Genomic DNA, 23,467 nt, shown 5'->3' on the forward strand with positions numbered 1-23,467 from the left:
TATTTTTTTTCTTTTTTAAATTGGGGATTGGTCCATTTAAAAAAAAAAAAAGGTATATAATGTAACAATGCTCATCTCTCAAGCAGGATGTGTGTCTTGTGTGTCTGACAACTACCATGTGAAACAGTCTCCTTATCACTATTTTAAACATATATCAGATGTTATGTGTGTACTCCTGAGACACACAGCGTATCGTATGCCAGATGAGTCAAACCTTAAGATAAAAGAGCAATCAAAATGCAGAGCAAAGCTTTCTCCAGCAATATCTACATCATAAAGCGATATGAATAAAGATTTATTTTCTCATATGAACAAGTAGATTTTTTAAATTTTTATTTTAATAAATAAATAAAAAAGCAACCTACCCTTCAGTAACCAATAAAGGGCAGTCTCAGTGCAAAGAGGGCAAAGAGCTGATGTACACACTCTTGGTGCTGGGGCTCACATTAACTAATATACTTCTACAATTTTTTTGTTTTTGCACAGCAAGGACTCGGCATTCTACCTCAGTTTAGACGTTTTAACCTTAAGAGGTTAAAATGCACTTCTAATGATCCAAATTTCTGAAAAGCCATTGGACTTTAAACAACTTTTTTCTTTTCTTTGAATTTTTGGCTCTTATAAGGAGCTCTTTCTGGAACACTAGTCAATCATAACTCGCTGTACAACCTCTTCAAAAAAATCTAGCATTAAAGTAACCAGAAGCTAATAAACAAATTAAGTCAGCTACAGTGATACTCTTTTCATTGAAAGGGGAATTATGATGTGTAGGTAGGGCTGGGCAGCATATCAATATTATATTAATATAGATATATGAGGCTAGATATCACCTTAAATTTGGGATTTTCTACCAGCTCTTGTCATTATCCTAGTGTTTCTCTCTTAACTTTGTCAGCTGTTGATGCAGCTTTGACTTCATGAATGTTATGGGAGACCGAATGACATGTTAATGTTTTAAGGAATGAGTTATTGGTACAGACTTCCTAAGTACTAGGAGTACTCATAGGTTTTACTTAAGAACTTTATGTCTGCATAATAACCACTGGTGTCCCATAAATAAGGTAAAAATGTCACCCACTCTTTAAAGATTATACTTTTGAGTCTCACAGACTAAATAAAGCCTGCATGACTTGTAATGACAAAGTGAATCATGGGTATCCATATGCCGAGCTGTATAGTAACGAAGTAGAACTACTTTACTACTGTACTTAAATACTAAAAAGCTGTATCTGTACTCTACTGGAGTATTATTATTTTCTCCTACTTCCACTTTTACTTGAGTACATATTTTCGATGAGTTTAATACTTTTACTCCGATACATTTTTTATGTGCTGCATAGTTACTCGTTACTGTTGTGAATTCCTCATGCTACGGAGACTGTGTAGGTTACGTGTGTAGTTACGGCTACGTTAGTTACGTACGATAATTATAAAAATAAAATCCCAGAGATCTTGTCGTGTTTCTTTTCATTAGAGTTGCCCGTTCAGAAGTCAGAGACGATGTAAGTTTGTACTCTTTATATTTAGTTATTGTTGCAGCAGATGAAGCTATTCCTGAGTTGTTTCAGTCTGCAGTGAGTACTGAATGTTAACCGTTTGACCCTGTGATGTGAAGCTGATAGTTTATCTTTATTTTGCTAGCTTGCTAACTTTCCACTACATCACACATTTTATTTCAGTATTTGTTAATAAGTGATTAATAACCCACTGTTATTTCAGATAATAGTAGTCATAACAGCTGTGACATTAATGTACCTTTTTGGGTATATTTCAGATACTTCCTTCATATCCAGCAATGTACAGCTTGTGACTGCCTGTAATGCAAGTAAATAGTTGAACCCCAACAATAAAATATTCAAAATGTGACTGCTTTCTTTAATAACTACATAACACAATACTTGTACTTTTACTTTTAGTACTTGAGTAGTACATTTTAAAATAAACTACTTGCAATACTTAAGTACAAAAAATGTTGAATACTTTAGTACTTCCACTTAAGTAGGGTGCTTAAAGAGCACTTCTACTTCTACTCAAGTCACTTTTTTGATATAGCACTTGTACTTTTACTCAAGTATGGGTCTCTAGTACTTTATACACCTCTGTCCATATGTTATCAATGAATAGGCTACATGTGGGCAAAATTCAATGAATGGGAAGTTTTTTTCCACTTCTAAAAGACACAGTAAAGTGTAATTGACGGAGAGAGTTTCTGTTTTGAATGTTATTCCTCCTATGATAAGGGCTAAGAGCAAGATTGCATTGTGTCAGACTTTGTGAACTCATTTTACAAGTCATATATGTAATGGTTAATGTATTATTTAATACGATGACATTGAATTGCTATACTGCAATGTCACAGTCTTGAAATGGTGAACTGTATATGGAAGGATTTTGCCAGCATTGATATTCCATGTTTTTGCTAAGATGCTTGGATATCAAACAACATTCAGAAGTAAAGTAAATGTTCAGTGAGCAATGCAGTGCCGTTGCACTTCCAACTCATTCCCATTAACACTGCTGTTATAGCTATACAATGTGTTTCTATTAAATGAGGAAATATTACTGTACACAATACAGGATACCACTCATGTCTTACAAAGGGGAACTCTTTTGGTGTGTCTTATGAATCTTGCTGTTGTGTATCTATGCTAATGCGGAAGCTAAATCTAAAGTTAAATCTGAAGCTAAATCATTGGTGTATCGATATCTGATCAACTCAAAAACTATGAGCTAAAATGTATTAATCATGACCTGTATAATAATATTATTATATAAATTATATTATATAATTATAATAATATAGTATAATAAATGCATGCACACATTGATTAAGATAATTGTTCTTAAAGCTTTCAGTGTTTTTTTTTTATTTTTTATTTGAGGATAGGTCCATACTTTTAGTTATATAATGTACCAATGATCATCTCTCAAGCAGGATGTGTGCCTTGCGTGTCTGGCACTTACTGTATGAGCTACGACTTCAGAGAGCACAACTACCATCTGAAACAGTCTCCATATGATCTAACCCCCCCAATCACTATATTAAACATATATCAGATGTTATGTGTGTACTCCTGAGACACACCATGTATCGTATGCCAGATGAGTCAAACCTTAACATAAAAGATCAACCGAAATGCTCTCTCCAGAAATAACTACATCATAAAATGATATGAATAAAGATTTATTTTCTCATGTGAACAGGTGGATTCATTTTTCATTTTATTTTACAATCTATGACAATCTCCCATTTTTTTCTTTTTTTTCCTAGCATATTTCAGGAATGACATGGGGGAAAGGTTCTTTTTTATTGCTGAATGTTAAATGAAATACACTTTCACTGACTGGAAAAGAATTTTCTGCTGCTTTTTTACCATGCACCCATCTAACCGTGACCACAAGGACATGCAGAGGAGAGGTGTTTAAACATTTCAAGCGAGGGTGGGGTCAGGTGAGGGGGTGGGGGAGGGCGGGTCATAAAATTAAACAGAAGAGACTGGCAGGACATGCCTGATAGCATCTCAATTGGGTGAGAGGACTGGCAAAGTGAAGGGAGTCTCACATTTAAACTAGAGGAGCACTGTCTTCTTTTGCATTTTTCAGACATACAAAATTAGACCCAGATGTGAGAAACTCAATGTAATATCTGCACGTGAGCTGTGACAACCAAAGACCTTTCTCTACAACAATACCACTGTGCATTTACCATATAGCAGTTAGAATTGCAGATACATATTTTTAAGTTTTTTTAACCAATAATAATCTGATAATTCAGCATACAGTTTTTGTTTTTTATGAGAAGTAGAAACATACCAACAGTGATGAAACATCAACTGTTCTCTCTCACTGAGTCACTTTCAACGGGTTTGACATTTCTTAAATTACCTTTAAAATATTTACTTTTCCTTCAGTGGAGGACAGGGGGCTTCAATGTTTAGCTTAAAAATGATCATCATTTACGGAGTAAATTTGAAATGACTAGATCTTTCAACAAGACAAAGCAGTACACAGTACTTTTGGAGGAGACACTACCTGGATGCTATTTGACATTACTTGGAAGTGTGCCTGTAACGTGGAGCGGTCTAAATCAAGTGATAAAACAATTCATGGACACAGTCATTCAATGGACACGAGTATGTGAACAAGAAAGGCTGACAACTTTATAGATGGCTGCATAATGGCTTTAAAAACTAACTCATGTAAATATGCATTTATATCATGTTATTTCATTCTACACTATAGGGATCACATTGTTTTTTTCCCCACACACAACACACTACAGTCACCTCTTAGAAAATGATGTAATCAAACAGCAAAATAGAAAGTTTGCATATTTTTGCATTGTATGATCCTCCAAAGTTTCACAGCTATTTTCATGTATATTGTCTAGTATTTTCTGCACTGTTCTCCACTGAGCTGCTTCCACTTGACTTTCCTTCTTTCTGTATGGGGGTGTTCAGGAAACTGGTAGACTGTATGTTAACATTTAGGCCTTTATTATCTGAGAACCATAGTCTTAGGTAGACCTTAAGTTGAGGAAGAGGGTGATGGGGTTTAAAGTGGAGGGGGTAGGGGGGCATGTGGAAATCCTGAGACACTGTGTGGGCTTTAACACAAGTTACAAAAACAGAATGGACACAGAAGGACGATGAGGCATGGGATTAGGGGCTGAGTTGAGTGAAAACAGATGCAATCTTTTTGTTTTGCCATCACCTCTGATGGCAGGGGTCCCCCTGTGCCAAGCGGCTCAGTGTTTGTTGGCCTCATAACAGACTAACATGAGGAAAACCTGCTGGGAAATAAAAAGGGACTTATTTGGGGCAGGCTAAGAAAGGGGCAGAATAGTTGTAAACACATCAAGCAATGACCTGCATAACATACAACCCTACAGCAGCCTTACCTGTCCACCTACATTGGGGTCACTGTTCTGATAAAGCACTATTCTGTGAACCTCTGACACACTTTTTTTCAGACACCAGTAGACCCATACGTTTGATGTCATCACGACACACAATGAAATTCATCTTAAAATCACAAATACATGCAAGCAAAACTGGCAAACAGACACACACAACACAACACAGCATGTGCGCGCGTGCGCGCATGCGCACACACACACACACACACACACACACACACACACACACACACACACACACACACTAGACATTAGTCAGAGGGAAAAAAAGGATCTACTTAGTATTTATCAGCCGTTCTATTAGAACCCAAATCATAAACCCTACAGGTGAATTATATTAATGTAAACATACACTTTATGTATAAGTGGTTTATATTGCGTGACATGGAAGGGGTTATGTTCCAGTGGGGCTAGACTCCTCAAAGAATGCAACTTGGAAAGAAAGTAAAACAGTAAACCAGAGAGGAAAAAAAAACATAACGTGTATAAAAAATGAGGCGTCCATATAAGAAAGGCTACAAAACCTCCACTGGCCTTCTGGCATCGGCATACAGCAAAAGGCACCACAATATTACTCTATTTTTTTACGTTGTGAAAAAACTGGCACATCTTTTTATGCTGTAAATCAAAATGTACATATAAATAGAGTTTTCCCTATAAAAAAGTCTTTGCTGTTAACTAGTAGACAACTTTTGCTAAAATGAAAATAAATATTTCATTTGTTTAGAATATCTGTCAGTTATATAAAATAAAAATATTTCTTATAGATGCAGGTCTATACTATATTGATTTTTGTTGGTTCATTTTCACTCTAATGAGGTGTATTGTCCGGTTTGGAGCGTGAGTGTGTAAGTCTTGTAGGCATGTTCCCATGCCCACTGTGCCGCCCCGATGAGTGAGAAGTCCGACTGTCCACCGGCCTGTAGATGGTGGAGGGCTCTGCATTCATGTTCTGCATACTGAGGAAGGGCGTGCTCTCACCGTCCTCCTCTGACTCACTATCTGTTAGGCAGCTTCGAGACCCATAGTCCCGAGATGCCTCATATCCACGTGGGGCTACGTGGCCATTCAGTCTGGATCTCCGCCAGCGCCGGCTACCAGTTCCACTGGATCCACTTCTCTTTGGTTGCTCCCGAGAGGAGAGATATTCCTGGGTGGTCTCATAGTCTTCTTCTTTAGCCAGTCGGTAGGGGCTGGAGGGCAGGCTGCCCCTGCTGTCATTTAGATAGGTGCGACGCTGCTGCTGGTAGGGCTCCTGGCACTGGGCATCGTGAAGGGGCACCTGGTAGCGGCGCAGCAGAGGCTGGTCATCCTCCAGAGGGTAGGGGTTGTGGACAGCAGGAGGGAGAGACATGGCATGGCTGGCATTGGGGGATGTGATCTGAAAGGTAGGCACCTGCGAGGGCAATGAGTAATGGAAATCCACTGGGGAGAGGCGGGCTGGTGACGTCAGGGCTGACACATATCTAAAGTAAATACAGAGGGGAATAAATAGTTAATTAGAGAAGAGCAAAGAACAGAAGTAAAAAAGAGGAGTGTACAGAAAGCAGGCTGAATGTGTCCAAGGCATTCTGTTAACTGAATGAACACTGCACCTTCTGTGCCAAGTTACTAGTAAGCTGTAAATGGGCACTAAAATATTCAATTCAACAGAAAAAGTATTTTTCCATACAAAGATTTAACTTAGATTTTCCCTTGAGCTGAACAGCTGTGAGGTAGTTTGCACACTGGGCATACTGACTGTACTTTTTTTTAAATGTCCATTGACATTTAATTAAAATAATGATCTATTTCAGAAAATTCTATATGATCTTAAGGTCTTTCATTGGCAATTTTTCCTGTGTCCCCCAGGGATCTATTCTGGATCCACATCTTTTGTTTATATCCTATTGGTTGATGCTGATGATTTGCAAAAGTATTACTATTCCTAATCCTCTCCCATACCTTAAGCAGCTCCTTATCTCTGCACATTTATTTCAGCTATTGAGTAATAAAATTATGGTGCAATCTATTGAAACTTCATCCATCCTGTATCCTTTTAATGGACTCATAGTTACGGTGGTTATCTTGGGAAGCTTTGGTCAAACGTGCCATAGCCATGTGGGCACCATGGCTGAATGCTGAAGTCAATGTGGAGGTTCTTGAAGATACAGAACCAAGGATGACTCTTAGACTCTTAAACGTAGAAAGTAAATATTAAACTTTACAGACAGGTACATTTTGGGATGTGTTTTCTCGACTGACAACAGTCTGAGCCACACACTCAGTTGTCATGGTTGCCACTATTCCATCTCTCCTCCACCTAGGCTCAAATCCTAGTTGCCCAAATTTGGAATCAGAAACTTATGGGTGACATCACTTTCCTACTGTCATTATGCCATAATGACAAACCAACTAAACATTAGTCAACACATCTGAAAAGCAACTTATAGTTCACTGACTGTGGATCAGAGTGTTTGTATTGACTGTTCATTGCATTGAGGATACTAACACATGCCATGTGAGACACAAGCCTGAGATATTCCCACTACAATACTGATTCCGCTGATAATACAGAAGCTGTTACCATGATGGATGAGGCGCTTGTTACCTGGAATAATTCTGAGGGAATGTTGGTTATGCAATCTGGCCCTGCATAACAACTTATTGGCCAAAGTGCTATTCGTGCATACAAGCTTGTTGTATGCTGGCATTGTTGATACCTTAGAGCTCAAGCACATACAAAGGAAGACACATCTTGTCTGTTTCATTTTTGACAATTTTTAAAGGCACTGATCATTTGCTTTAGATACTATTTGTTCAGAGATCAAATGCCTATAGTCTTGTAATTTATATGATATTTAAATTTTTGCTGCAGCCAGCAGCTGGTGTTGGACACACTGTCAGTCATGTCGTTTTTGGAATTTTAAAATACTCCACGGATACATGCAGCTATAAAGACATTAGGAACTTCCTTGCTCCATTACTTTCATTTTGGCTCAGCTGTTGTAAAGTTTGACCTAAACTGGACCTGATTTGAATATTCAACTATTTAAGTAAGCTTTTTTCAGCAATAGCAGGCATGAGTTATTGTGTTAGGTGTGTGAGGTCTACATCTTGTCCTAAGTGTGCTTTTTGTTGGCTTGAATGTTACGTACTTAAAAGCTGTATAGCTTATGGGACATTGTGCAGCCAAAAAGCAGGCAGGCACCAACTGGCTCATCCAGTTACACCTTTGCTGCAGATGATCTGAGGTCACTATGCACACTGATCCAGGGTTTGCTTCTAAACTGCACACCTTTTTCTAATAAATGTATATTTAATGCATTTGACCTATTCACTTTTTGTCTGTGAGACTGAAAAGGCGGCTTCATCCATGCATCTTATGCACATTTTGCACATTTAAATAGAGGATACTTGGGCTGTGCTATGACAAAGCCCAACTACTTATAGTCTGTTTAAAAGTAGTCCCAGGAAAAAGGATGTCTGCTTTGTGGCCACCTTGGCTCAGTTTCTGTGAGAGTCTACCATCTAAATGTCCACGGGATATTATGTGGTTTGACTGACTGGGCACGTTTTCTTCAAGCCTACTGCTTACAGTAGCATCCATTGAGCTATCATTGCATGGCACCTTTTCTAATGATGACCCATCTGAAATGGATTGGCTGATGCTGAGAATAATCAAGGTTCCATGAAGAAAGAAATTGCATTAATACTGGTTCTGAAGACTTTAAACAAAGGTGAATGAGGGCCTGTGTATAAGCTATAAAGGAAAGGACAACGTCATGTATGGTGACTTTAGCATGTTTTTTCAAACCTTAAACACAGGGTCTTCAATTACAGGTTCAAGAAAGACTGACTTCCTCTACCTAAATGGGCTTTTCCTCAACAAATATGTGTACCTTTAGAAAAAATACCTAACCAACTGTTTTTATGGGTGTTGTGTTGATGCTAACGTACACTCCATAATTTTAGTATAGTGCTCCTATATCCCCAAATTTCCTCTGAGCTAAATGCTAATGCAGGCTTGTTGCGTTATGGATGCTTAGCTGTGAAATGTGTTGGAATTCAAAACATGAGCAGTGAGCAGAGAGAGCATTTTGGGATTTGGAGGATCACTATTGGGCCCTATAACAAAAGCAGGGGGTGTATCTTATAGGCACTTAAAAACAAGTTCAAATTCAGGCCATGGGTGACATTAAGTACGTGGAAGACCTGAAAGCACATTATTTAGAGTGAATCAATGGAGTTTTAGCAGTCAAGTTCTGGTTCGTGTTAAATGAGCACTCCGACATTTTGGGAAATATGCGTGTTTGCCATCTTGCCCAGAGTCACATGAGAAGATTAGATTAGATTAGATATTTCTGTGTCTTCAGCATGGAAATAGGCGTAGGACAAAGACAGACAGGTTTGGAGTTGTTGAAAGTCATATTTCCTCACCTCTGACCATTTAACGGCTTCTTCCTACTTCTAGTCTTTGTGCTAAGCTAGGCTAAACTCATCCTGGACCTTTCTCTGTGACACAAAGATCAAATTGTCTCTGGGCAAGATGGCAAATAAGTGTATTTCCCAAAATGTCACATTGTTCCTTAAGGAAAACTAAAGTGAATTTTTGCTTTAGCCAATCAGAATTACATAATGGTCAGGGAATAATGCTAATTGGCTCTATGCACAGAGTTCCCAATTGAAATAAGCACTGTTTTTCACTCTTGCCTACCTTAGCGTATATCATCATCATGCCTGCTGTGTGTGAGTTTCCACTGTGTCTCTCAGAGTGCCCTGACTGGCCTCTCGAGGCTGAGAGAGAACCAGCAGAGAGAGGAAACTTCTCAAAATGTTAAGGACAAACCCAGTGCCATATCCGCCACACAGGCCTGTTTCCCACCTGTCGCTGTGCGGAGAGTCTCCCAGCGAGTCGAAGGAGTCTCCATACTGCAGGCCCGGCCGATGAGGGTCAGAGTAACCATAGTGTGCAGCGCGCCGGGCCCGTGCCTCCATGCAGGCAGGACTGCTGCATTTACTGGTCCCCACGGGTGATGACATCATTCCCGGCGAGTCAGAGAGGATGCTGTCAGAATGTTCCAGGCTCCATGTCCGTTCCTCATGTCTGACAAATAAAAAAAAGGTGTTAACATGCACACACCCCAGCGTGTCCCAGTGTGATTCTTTTTTTCTATCCTTGTTTTTTTTTTTTTTTTAAAGAACTATGCCTTTTCAAAAAGAAGCTTACCAGTCGATTCTCCTGTTTCCACAGGCAGATAATTTAACCAATTAACCAAATTAATCGATTTGGGGGAGATTTGTATAGAAGACGATAGTGCTGACTGTGTAAGGCATGAAGGCAAACACACTTACTGTATGGTGCATGCTCACCTGTGAGTTGATGAATGGGCTCGTGTGGAAGAGTTGTGAGATCTGGAAGAGGCATGACTGGCAGGGAGCGATCCCTCTGTTGCAGGCCGTATGACTCGTTCAGTTGCAGGGATATTCTTTGATATGTACTGTGTGGGGAAAAATGGATTTGGCAGATGGAAAAACATAAAAAAAAAAGACAAGCTTTGATTAACTAAGCAAAAAACCTTTTGGTGTACATCTGTATTTGTTTACTTTAATAATGTTAGGAATCCTTTCAGAAACTCACATCTACCATAGGGATTTCCTCTGGGCCTGGTCCTGGGTGATTGGGTCCGTTAGCAAGGTTACGATTGGGATGTTCTGGACACATGTTTTGTCGCAGATGATTGTGCATCTTCTTTCTTTGTTTCCTGTTGAGCAAATCTCGGTCATTCTCTCTCACCCTTTTTTATGCTTTAAGTAGTGATTGAACATTATGCCTTTTTTTATTTGATGTAAGAACTACTGTATATTTACAATTTTATCTGCAATATAAAAAGACTACATTTGAAGACAGTAAACACAGTAATCTATTACTCCCACCTATGGTGCATATTACAGGCACTGCAAAAAGTACGTCAGCAGCTTGAGTATACAGTTATTCTTTAATAAAATGCAAGTGGTGTTCGAAATGTGAAAGGAAAGGCAACATGAGCTGATCCATTTATCAGCAGCACTTACTTGGTTTTACAGTAGGCAACCACACACACGATGCCCACCACCAACAGAGCCACACAAATACCCGTGATTGTCAGGACTCTTTTCTGGTAGAGTTCCTCTGCCTCTGTCAACATCACACCCACAAATACACAGATGCACCCACACACACACACCACATAGAGAGAGAAATAACAGGAAAACAAAATTAGTGTCTTGAAAGTGCAGGTTCCCACATTTTTTAATCTACATTTCTTTCTACTTTGCTAAATTTTCTACTCAACTAAATCCTGAGCAGTATGAAGCTTCATCTTCCCTTCCCTGACAATTCACTTCACAGTCAAACCTTTCCTTGCACATAATCACAAATATAACAGATGCTGTTGCCGCCTGCGCAACAGCGGCGTGGGTGGGGGCAGGGGCTCAGCAAGAGTTAGACTGATCTATTAAGCAACTGTATTCTCTAAAAGTAGATGATGAGTAGAACCTGCAAACTGCAGTATAGCACCAATGCACATGTTGGAAATTTGGCATGATCTTGATCAACAATCTCATTCACTCATAGAAGTCTTCATCTGCTCAGGCATTCAGTAAGCACAATTGTGAGATCTTATTTTACAATAATTTACGAACAAGTGCATTTTGAAAGGAAATATAAATAAATATGAAACTGGAGATATCTTGACTGGTGCTTTTTGCTTTTCCAGAGAAGAGCTTGCGTGAGGTTGAAGTAGACTATTTGTGTCCCTGGAGAAAATGATGGAGCAAAGAGATGTGTGCTGTGTTCCCTGATAAATAATGTAATAAAAGTGAATTGAATTTGTAGTCCTTTTATCTGAAGGAGCCATTTTACATTGGCATACCAATTTGTGTCAAGGTTCTGACACCATAAATAAATCATATTCATAAATGATATTGGTGCTGGTATAACACCACAATGTCCTCATGATCCAGTACTTAAATGTACTTGTATAATTACATGACCTGTAAAAAGACGCCTTTAGCGTTCTTTCTACATTTTCAACCACTAAAGCACTTTTCTGGAAAAGGTAGCAGAAAACATGAGCTAACAATGAAGGTGGATGATAGATGATGATAGATAGGGGCAGATAGAAGAAACACATGACTGTAGGTTCTAAATATATCATTGCATGCTCACATCACAGCATGTAGTCCTTATAGGATAATTCAAACCAGTAACACAGGTATCTATTTTATACTTCAAAGTTACATTTCAGCTATGCTTACGGCAGGGTGATGCAAGAAACATGGACAAGATCACACATAAATAAAAGGAAATAGATGGCATATCAAAGGAAAAAACAGACACTAGAGACTAAAAGGATTGGATAGAGTTCAAGATTGAGGAAAGACATCTGGTAACTAAAAACATGATACATCATGCTTGTTACAGATGGAATGAGAAACCAAAAATCAGTCAGGAAAATATGCTACTGTGAGTGAGACAGAACCTAAGTTAATTAATAGTTCTACTTTCCATTGCACATGTATGAGAGATGCAGGCGATGACATCCATGTTAATGATTGATGGATGAGCAGTTGCATCGGCTGAGGGTTTGTCATTATAATGAGTTATGGTATGATCGGTCGAGAGATTGATTGGTTAATCGAGGGACGATATGATTAACAGACAGAACGGGAGCAAGTCAAAATGAAGGACATCTATTTAGTAGCTATGCTAGGACTGAGAGTCAAAATGGATTGTTCCATACCCATAAATTCAATCCCAAGATGCTCTGCCATTGCAGAGGGTTGACAGTTGGAAGAAGAACAAAAAGAAACAAAAGACCAGGTTAAGAGAGTGGCACCTTCTAACATATAGTGGAGCAACCAAAATAGGCAATACAGCAACTGAGACAACAAACACTTGTCAGTAATTGTCAGCATGACGCGGTCAGTGACGTCAAAGGCAAGAACACACTTACAGCATGCAACACACACTTCAAACCACACTACACAAAACAGCTACACAACTACAATTTTAAATTTCTGATTTTTATGTCTAATATAATCTACTACAACATGTATTGAGTTCGGCTCTGGATCTTCCTCTTATGTTTCTATCTACTGTATGTCTCAACACAGTCTGCTTGCTATCAGAGGAGGCACCTCACTTCTACATTTTGAAAGTGATTTTTGAAGGTTTCAGGTTTGCAGAGAGTGCAATTTCATTACATATCCAAACAAAATCTCCTAATGGGAATAGGACATATTAGGCGCATAGCCACTCTCATTATTGCTGTATGGGTGGAAATATGTGTCATCTGCCGAGATTACCTGTGCTAGTTTTGTGCTTTCTAGAAAACGCTACACTGTCATCTCCAGAACACACCCATCACATGAACAGGCAAGTTAGAAGGAGTGTATCTGTACAGTATCGGAATAATCACGCCGAATGAGAAGAATTATAGTTGGACTTTATATTATATGGCAGAGTGAGGCCATTGGGAGGCTGCACCAGCCAGCTGAGTCCATATCTCTGGCAGTGCACTTGCTGAAGCAATTCCCAGCTGTTCTTATGAAAAACATGCTCTTGTTAAGCCAAGCCCTTATGGCTGAGGAGCAGAAGCCATCCTCCTTCTCTTTGGTATCTCCTGGGGATGGGAGGCGCCCCTCCAGGAGGCGGGTCTTTAAGTATGGAATGGATTGTGTGTGTGTGTGTGTGTGTGTGTGTGTGTGTGTGTGTGTGTGTGTGTGTGTGTGTGTGTACACATGTGCCTGCTCTTTGAGAGAAAATGTGATTTATTCTCCTTAATTGAGAAGAGAAAATGTGAAATATGTTAGATGCCATTAGCGATTGCTAAGTCGTTAGCCAAAAAAACAAAGCTCACTTTAAAGGCTACATCCAGCACATCTATCTTGTCTGAATGTGGATTTCATAAACCTGATTTCTACTATAGATCTGCATTTTTTAACCAATGAGATAATATTACATCATACACTGAGAGGAGGCTTAATCTTTTCTATTTGAAATGACACGCGTTCGTTACTGTTAGTTTAGAGGTGATGCCTTAAATACAAAATTATGAGTCTTCATTGACAGAGAACATTTAGTCTGATTGTTTTAACTGTTCATCTTCTTTCTTTTAAATCTTCTTTACTACGAATAGTCAGGTAATTGATTTGAACCTGTACGCATGTAAACAAAGTAATCAAAGCCTGGTCTGTATTACAGTAATGTGGCTGGTTGAGAACTGGAAATGAATGCTGTCCTTGATTCAGTCGCACAGCTGCACTGAAGTTAGACAGAATGCAGAAAATAGTGTAGGGAAAAGAGCTCCAACACACCACTGTCTGCCAAAAAACAAGTAATTTCAGCACAGTGCATTACGACTTAATGTGAGATGAAATTACTTGTAGTTAAGAAGGGGGTTTTCGCATTGCACTCTGAGCCAACATACAACAAACAGTATGTGTAAGCTCTACAAGTAAAGTACAGGAACGAGACTCTGTAAGCAATATCAGGCAACTCCAAAAGCAGATGCAGTTAGTTATTTAACTTAACTGTAAATGTTACATTGAATTGCAACCATATGGGCTTGCAAAGACATGATGCTGACAAATATGCAGTAAGATACCAGGAGATTCTTTGTATTATCTTACATGAATTATAGGCTTTGAGTTTTCTCCTATATTATTAAAGTGATCATATTATGATTTTTGGCTTTTTCCCTTTATTTTATTGTCTTATATATCTGTTTTGTGCACATTATAGGTTTACAAAGTGAAAAAGCCCAAAGTCCACCCCAAAGGCACTTCCACTCTCCAACAGAAAACACTATTCACAAACTGCTCCAAACAGCTCTATTGTAGTCCAGCCTTTACTTCCATGACGAACGTGTGTCACTTTGTAACACACGTTATAATGCTCGCCTAGCTGCTAGCATGGCACGCCCTAATACTCTGCTTCTCACTGGCTAGTAGTCCTTACCTAGCTACCGCGGATGTGCGACTTCCAACAAAGATGTAAAATAAGTGTGATGCCTCACTGTAGCTAAAACAGAGAGCTCAACACACAGGGTGAAAAGAGGAGGGAGCTACAGCAATGTGCAGTACAACAAAAATAAAAAAATAATAAATCTCAGATGTTTATGTTTCATTCATGCCAGGTCACTCCTTTTAATATCACTTGGTGATATCACTATGTTGGTTGATTACTTGAAAGTAATCAACCAACATGTAATAGTGGATGGTTTTCAAATCGAAAAACCTTAAGGGCAAGATCTATCAAGCTGTAGTTTCCACAAAGCGTCATCTAATTTTGGTTTAGTTTTGCAGTTGATGGATGTGTTTTTTGATGTTGCCGTGTGGAGTGGTGCAGGGTTGGCTTCTCTTACCCCAGGCAAAGCTGTTTGACACGCACTCCAGCGCAGCGCATTAACTCTATGCTGAGGACAACTTCTGTGAGAGCACCATTTTGTTGCTAATTCTGAAGCAATGTTTGTAACAAATGCAAATTGCAGAATGTTCAGGTGTGGACTCAACTATGTTTGATGTTTGGCTGCAACTGAAAGTATTCAAAAAATCTGTATGCCTGTCTGTCAATGTATATTTTACTTAAAGCATCTGTGATCCACAGAGTGAGAACACTACCTTTTTAAAATATTTGCTGTAAATGATTGGACATTTAGGAAATCCCCAATTATGTTTAATATAAAATCAAAAAAGTGAAGAATAACTTGCACGTATGATGCATGTATTAAAAGGCGTCACAATTTCAAACTGATATATTTATGAAGAAATCCTACATGACATATCTTGTTGGCCCTCAACAAACGTTTCTTCACCAGTTAAGCCGGTGCACCACAGATTCATCATTTGTCATGCCTATTAGTTAATGGTAATTGTTCAGACCTGTCTCTCTATTCATCAGCTCTAATACAATCACATGCTTGTGTTTGCAGCTGATTGCATAAACAAGCATAATTAGTAAGTGAGATAAAGGTAGTGTTTTAGTAATTGTTTTGCCATTAGACTGTGTTATTACATGCAGCAGACTTTTCGCAAATCAACTTTCACATAGCATCTAAATTCATCCGCCTACTTCTTGCTATCGCTATCAAACTTACTATCAGCTCGTATTCTGAGAGTGCGCATGCAACACACTGCGAGTTAAAGGGGCAAACTATATCACATGCAGACCAAACACAACAGACTCTACTAAACTATGCCAGCTTGTGAATGAGTCATCAAAGGAGGCACAGACACATCTATTAGGTAATAACAGGAAATTATTCAATCTCTCTACACCCAGCATGCACGCATGGCACGAGGACAGTCTGACAGAGTGACAGAAGAGGAAATTGACATACGGTAGAAACTGGCCATAACGTAGGTTTGACAGCGATCACCAGTAAAGTCATTTGGACACCTGATGGAAAGAAACAAAGCCACAAAAAGAGAGGGAGGAGAAGGGTGGTGGGTGAGTGAGGAAGAGAAAGAAAACAGAAAGAGAGAGAGGGCAAGGGTGGAGTAAACGGAGAGTATGCGAAAGAAAAAGTGAAGACGGGGAGAGGGAGGGAGGGAGGGAGAGAAAGAGAGAATTAGAACAACAGCACAACTACAGACAGCAAAAGCAGAGTGTTCCCATGGATGATACCACCGTGTGCATGGTGTAGTGCACAGCTCATTGGGTTTTGACCTGAGAAGGAGAAAGAGAAGGAGAAAGAGGAAGAGAACTGGGAGTGGGGTCGGGGGCTGGTTGTCATCCAGTGACAACTGAGCCTCTGTTCTCAGCTGCTCATATCAAGTGGACATACTTTTTAAAGGATTGGGCATGTACAACCGCAGCGGCTCAGTCTGTAAGCATCGTTGGCCGAAGTATCCATCCGGACATCTGGGAAGGAGCAGACAAGTGTTATGAAAATGAAAACACAGGAAGTGAGGTGCACTGTAAATATTACGGGTGTAAATCCAAAAACATAGTGTTAATGGTCCCAGCGAAGCCATATAGATAAAGCAACAACAAATAAAGTGAAACCATAGGAAACTTTTTCACTTCCAAAGATGACCCAATATTAGTGATGACTGTGGACACCTGGTCATATTCCCATTCAAATAAATAAAAAAATGAATTACTACTACTGTTATTATTAATAATGATAACAATACTATAAATATATAGGTAAGACAAACAACCAATAAACTGTTTCACCTTCCACGTATTAAAAAAAAAAAAAAAGTGAAAAAGGATTACAATAGATCAAAACTGCTACTTAAAGTGACCCACAGTTAACTACAAAATATAATAATAAAAGAAATACAAACATAAATGATATATAATAATCAAAAAAAGTAAATTAAAGGGCATGTTTAGAAAAGCAAATGATGATACCATTGGCTTTTTGACCTTGGTCTACATTTTGGGGGATGAGAGAAGCGATGTTGATGAGTGTATGGACAAAAAGGTGGAATGTATCTGGGAATAAACCATGCACTACTTTGTAGGTGATCAATAAATCAGTCCTAGGATGCTACAAAAAATGGCAACAAAAAAAAAGTAAGGGGGCTAATGTGGTTTCTTCTCTTGGTGCCTTGAGAGCCTGGTATGTGTCCATGACCTCCAAATGTCACAGTTTTATAACCAATACCATAGGACAAGGAGTTAAAGTAGTCAAATCAAGAGGAAATCAAATCCTAAATTTCCAGTTCTGAAAGAATAATTTGAATAATGAAGATTTTCTCAATGGGGAAACATCACTGGACAACTCTCTTTACACCTGATTTGAAACATAAGTCAGAGTCAAGAAAAGTTGACATGTAGCTTGTATGCATTTTTGTAACTGCAGACAGAATACTGTATCATCACCATCAAGTGTGTTGAGCCAAACCATATTTCCTCATTATAATCCCATTAGGATGAGCAGTTGGTCTTTTAGGGGCACCGGCATTCCACTCACAGTTACAACTAGACCACCAGTCCAACAAAGGTCATTGCTCGTGATTTACTGGTTTCACACAACGCCTCCCAGGAGCACCATAACATTCAGCATTAAATTACTCATCCTGAGTGATGGTGTACAACTGGGGGATAGCATCACCTAAACCAAGGAAACTTGGCTGAAAGATGAAAGAAATAAACTGTCACTGCATCATTTAAAAATCCGATAAGCGTGCAAATGTCCTTGGTGGTACAGCTGCAAACCATATTACCACTATTTTATCTTTACTTTAAAATAAATCACTACCATTATGTATTATTCTTTGATCAAAATACACATTTACAAGGGAAACAAAGAAAGTTGTACCATGTGTAAGGAGAAATGAAGCAAGACCATCTACATACTATAGTGTATATACAGTAGTCCAACAGAGGTGATTTGTTGACCTTGTTGATGATTCTGCTTTTGCTCTGTTTTTCTGAAGAAATAACTTTGTTTTAATGAAGACTGCAAATGTCATTTTATACATTTTTACAGAGCAGAAATCATTAGTCGCTCAATCATTGCATAAACCTCCAAGTATATGTGCGCCTGCTCTACCCACTGAGCCAACCTGGCCATGCTCAATCATTGTTTGATAGAAAATGTATCTGCAACTATTTTGATAATCCCCAACAATCCTCTAGTTCTATCTTCTCCGGTGTGAAACTTCTTTTCTCTGTTTTACATAATTGTAAATACCTTCTGGATTGTTGGACAAAAAAATCAATTTAAAAATAAACCAGGGCATAAGGGAATTATAAAAAAATAAACATTTCTTCACTTTTCTAACATTTTATAGACTAAAATGATTAATAAATTGAGAAAACTAAAAGTTCATTAAACTTTGAAATTAATAATGATTCCCTTTCTATTGTCACATCATATAGACACATGTAGATTATATGTTAGATATAAGATAAAAAAAAACATCTAACTAAATGGTAAAAGACTAAAAGACATCCTTATGTTAGTGATTTTTGTTAACATTATTTATTAATATGTGATTGATAGTTCAAAAGAGGCTAACTTCCTTTTTTTTATACAATTCATTTATGTGAAGTAAATCATCAGAAAAAATATGTTTACTTTAGCAAGTTACTTACTTGGGGTCATTTATTAACCTTACATCTCCCCAAAACAAAGTTTATACCTCAAAGTGAAGGAGCAGGGCATTAAAGTAGGGCTAGCTGTCTGCAGGACTTGTTTAGCCAGTGATTAATACCCACTGAAGCCTGGCCTATATTGAATGAGATGGCTGTGGGGCAACAAATCCCTGCAGGCCTTCACTGCATTATCAAACTTTTGTGGACCCATGCCCTGGCTGTGAGTGAATTAGATGCAGCAATTGAGTTATTGCTGCCTCCAATTTGTACACAGCGTATTGAACGGCTGATGCAGCCATGTCCTCATAGCTTGTCGAGCATTCTTCCTTGGGCCAACTGGGCACAGAAGCCTCGCCAATGTTTCAGCACTATATCAAACCAGCCAGGGGACTTATGCTATGATGACATATGGTCGAACAAAACATGCAACATAATATTTGACCACCATGATGAGAGATGATGTGCATATTTTGTGTTATAAGTATACTATTAGGTTTCACGATTAGAGACTAACAATTATTTTCATTATCGATTCATCTGACGATCATTTTCTTGATTAACTGATATCTTTCAGTCCGTAAAATGTCAGAAAATATCTCAAAATGTCCATCACAATTTTCAAAAGCAAAAGTTGACATTTTCAAATTGCTTGTTTTGTTCGACATATAGCCCAAAACCCAAAGACATTCCGTGTAATATGAAAAAAGACTAAGAAAACCAAACCAAATGTTTGGTATTTTTCTTTAAAAAGTGACTTAAATGATTATCAAAATAGTTGCGATTGATTATGATATTATATTATTATATATTATTGATGATTGACTAATCACTGCATTTTACACGTAAAAATCTGTAAATGTTCTAGAAAACAGAAAAGAGAGAAAAAAACCAGTTTATTTTAAATGATAACTCCTCGTGAACATCGTGCCAAAATATTGTTTCTTGACCTCGAGTCTAATAAAAACTGAAATGTTGTTTCAGTGATAATGTCAATCTGTTTTCTTCCTAAAAAAAAAGCTCATATACATGGTTCCTCCAGCGCACTTTACACACAGGTCTTGATCCCCTCTGCCAAGGACCTCAAATATAAGCAATGATTCTATTTACCGCACTGGGGGCCTCTAACAGGCATAAATATTTGCTCACTACTAAACCAGTGACTCATGACATTTTGAAAAAGCTTTTAATGTGCAGCCCTCCTGTACACTAAACATGACTTAAAAGGATGAGCACACCACCGCCTCACTCCATCATTAGTGCTAAAATACACAACAGGTAGGTTGTTAGGCAGACTGGCAGCATTTCCCTGTGATGTGTTGCTGCTGCTGCTGCTGTAAAGAAAGAATAATGGAAATCAAGTGCTATCAGAAAAAATAAACAGCAGCATTAAAAGAATGTGTCGTTTGGAATATTACTAAGGTAAAAATGTCATGAAAGGAGCTTTCATTAAGACTGTAAGACAAAGGAAGAAAGGTTGACGATGAAAATAAAGATTTTAAGGTGATTCCAAAAACAAAAAGGAGATAACTCACTTGCAGGAGAGCTGATTTATACCATGTATGAAGTAACAGTCGCCGCCATTCACACAGTAGGGCTTCTCTGTCTCGTTGCATCTTCTGGCGTGGCCTGAGCGCGGAGATGGCGTTGTGGTTACTAAGAAAAGAAAAAGAAATACATTAATTCATCTTTTTTTGTGTCAATGGTACTCTCTTGATGATGATTTAGAAATAAAACAAGGAGGCAAGAACTTGGTTGTTATTTTTATCAGTATGATAGTCTTGCGTCACCAAAAGTATTCTCAGCTTTACTCATATTATACACTTGTATTTCCACAAGAACTCTTAGTTTTCCATCTACAAATGCAATTGTGCCTCTAAGCAGTGTTGATACTATCTCAAGAAGTTCTATGAGCAAAGATAAATATTTCCCTGACATAGCGTAGGAGTTGTTTACGTATTGACTCAGGTCCTTGGAATGGCCCAAAATGTTATGCATCTGCACTTAACCCCCCCTGACTGAACAGATATAATATGTTTGGGATAAGGTCTGCTTATCGGGACGAAAACGGGGACTTTCAAGAGGAGCAAGGGGACTGCTGAGAGAGGTGCGCAGATGCAGGATTGGGCTTGAGGAGGGAGAAGTGTTCTTTGCGTGTCAGATGTTGACACGTGATTGCAGCCGTGTACCTACTGTCAGACGCTATTAGCACTTTAGCGGAACCTGACAGTTTGTTGGTAGTAATACAAATGTTTTCTGATTGGAAGACCTTTACAACAACATCAGCTTCAGATACTCATGAATGTTGTGACAAGAAATCACACTAGGATTTTATTCAGCTGGTCCACAGGCTCTGACATATACTGTAGTAGGCTATTTGCCACCAGGACAAGCTTTCACAACTCCCATTTGTTACACGATTGAAGAAATCAGTTTGACTCTCTCCTCTGGTTGGAGAAGTGTGCTCTGTCTTGTTCAGAAGCGCACTTCTGGTTTAGCTAAAAGAACAGAGATGAATTCCCATGCTAGTTAGCAAAACAAAGCAAACATATGACATCAGCCTGTGCTTTTACGTGCCAGTGTGAGTATGTGAGGAACAGGAATAAGTTAGCACTTTGCATATTCCAAATACAATATTACAGTATAACTAAAACCAGAAATGTTATTTTTTTTTTAAATACCATGTCTACCTTCTTTCAGTGGTACTGTCGGAATGTATTCAGGTGGTTCTCATGCTCTGGCAGACATACAGATTTCTTAATGAAAAGATCCATCCAGACAACAAACCAAGACATTAATCTACAGCTGTTAATTTGATGAGACATGCTGATATGAGTTGTGATTTATAACTGACCTTTCATTATTGGAGTTAAAAAGGTGGTATATTAACTAATAGGCTGTCACGTTATTGTTCTGCAGGAGTTTCCAACAGAACACAGCACAAATCCACTGTCACCTCAAAACATTTTCCAAAAACCTTTCAAGGTCTACCAGTTAATCACAACTACCTCGTCACACCTGACCTCTCACTCAGAGCGCTGGTGTGTAAAACGCCTCGTAAAAAAGATCAGACAAAGCTGTCGGGAGAAAGGAACCTCAAAACATTGTAAAAACCTCCTACGCTCGAATCTTGTGCAGTCTTCAACTGTAAGACACGCACAAACACAAAGGCGGCAAAACAAGCTGCGTGAATCTCTATCTGGGGCAGCAGCCCATCCCAGAATGCATTGGTTAAAGGGAGGGGAGTGTAGACAGATCATCAGATCATCAGTCCTTTGCAGGGGCAGGCTAACACATAGACAATAATGCTCACACATAATCTCCAGTCCACCTGGTTTGCATGTGGGTGGACTGTGGGAGGAAAACAGACGACCTGGAAAAACCCACACAGGGAGGTGGAGAACATGTAAACTTCACACAGAAAGGTTCAAGGCTGATATTTGAACCCTTGACAGGTTTATCTGGTGACTGGTCATACCAAATCTGTTTCAATGTACGCACTTTTTTTTAACTCATTCTCATCATTTTCCGTCAAATGCATAAATTCTATAATCTGATACTTTTTGAGAATGCATTTTAGTTTAGGTGATTATTGCCCCAAATTAGCTTATTGCAGAACCGCATATTGATACTTTGTTGGGGAGGGGAGGCACATCTTCTACAAAAAACGCTTAATAATTCTATATATCTATCTATCTATCTATATATATATATATATATATATATATATATATATATATATATATATATAATTATAAAGTGTATTGACCTCAAAATCATATACTACAAAATGCTGGACAGCATACAGAGCCTGGGCACACTAAAACTGTAAATAAAATTCATTAACATATCTACATCAAATACTGATATTTTCATCATATTTGTGGCTAGAGTCTGGCCCATGTGAACATCCTACGTAAGAAAACATTTAGTATATATTGAAAACTTGAAGGCACCAGGAACTATCAAGAAGTGGAGATTCAACGATTCAGATTATTATGTCAAGTTTAAAGTTTAAAGTATGGTTACGGTACTTTGATTCAAACAGCTGGAGGCACAAGCAGGGAAGTGCAGCTGAACTGATGCTGCGAGCATCTATAAATCACACATGTGCACCCTTTTCAGGTTTTATAATACATTTGTAAAACTTATACAGTAGTATGTAAAAACCTGCTGAGCAGCAGTAAAATGTTGATGACCTTGAGGTGCCATGGACCTTCTGTACGAGAGTCCGTTATGGTTTCCCATCTTCACTTGCAGCTAGTGGTAGAGTGTCTAACTAGCCACTGTGTCTGTTGCTGGGAACAATCCATAGGTCAGAATGAACATAAATGCTGGCAGAAAATTTCAAAAACGCAGAGAATGAATGTGTTTCCATGAGATGTAGCAGCAACCAGTTAGTTTGCTGGCCTTTCCATCATTACATAAATGGTGCCTGTCTCCTAGAAATGATGATTATATACTACTATTTGCAA

General features: G+C 38.5%; 1 protein-coding gene across 5 annotated transcripts in view; it reads right to left on the reverse strand.

The window, feature by feature from the left end:
* Nucleotides 1-3,205: 3,205 nt before the first annotated feature.
* Nucleotides 3,206-23,467, reverse strand: part of nrg2a (neuregulin 2a) — a 70,303-nt gene continuing 50,041 nt past the window's right edge. For 2 of the 5 annotated variants that reach the window (XM_039778160.1, XM_039778159.1), the window contains exons 4-11: nucleotides 20,528-20,648; nucleotides 16,729-16,805; nucleotides 12,682-12,705; nucleotides 10,973-11,075; nucleotides 10,539-10,662; nucleotides 10,271-10,398; nucleotides 9,783-10,004; nucleotides 3,206-6,384 (exon numbers count right to left, since the gene is read on the reverse strand). In XM_039778160.1, the coding sequence (XP_039634094.1) occupies nucleotides 5,730-6,384; nucleotides 9,783-10,004; nucleotides 10,271-10,398; nucleotides 10,539-10,662; nucleotides 10,973-11,075; nucleotides 12,682-12,705; nucleotides 16,729-16,805; nucleotides 20,528-20,648 (1,454 nt within the window). In that variant the 3' untranslated portion in view covers nucleotides 3,206-5,729. Of the gene's footprint in view, nucleotides 6,385-9,782; nucleotides 10,005-10,270; nucleotides 10,399-10,538; nucleotides 10,663-10,972; nucleotides 11,076-12,681; nucleotides 12,706-16,281; nucleotides 16,341-16,728; nucleotides 16,806-20,527; nucleotides 20,649-23,467 lie in introns of all 5 variants that reach the window. The other 3 variants (XM_039778161.1, XM_039778163.1, XM_039778162.1) reach the window with 3 other exon arrangements.

The sequence above is a fragment of the Perca fluviatilis genome, chromosome 16, assembly GCF_010015445.1.
Source record: "Perca fluviatilis chromosome 16, GENO_Pfluv_1.0, whole genome shotgun sequence".
Taxonomy (NCBI): domain Eukaryota; kingdom Metazoa; phylum Chordata; class Actinopteri; order Perciformes; family Percidae; genus Perca; species Perca fluviatilis.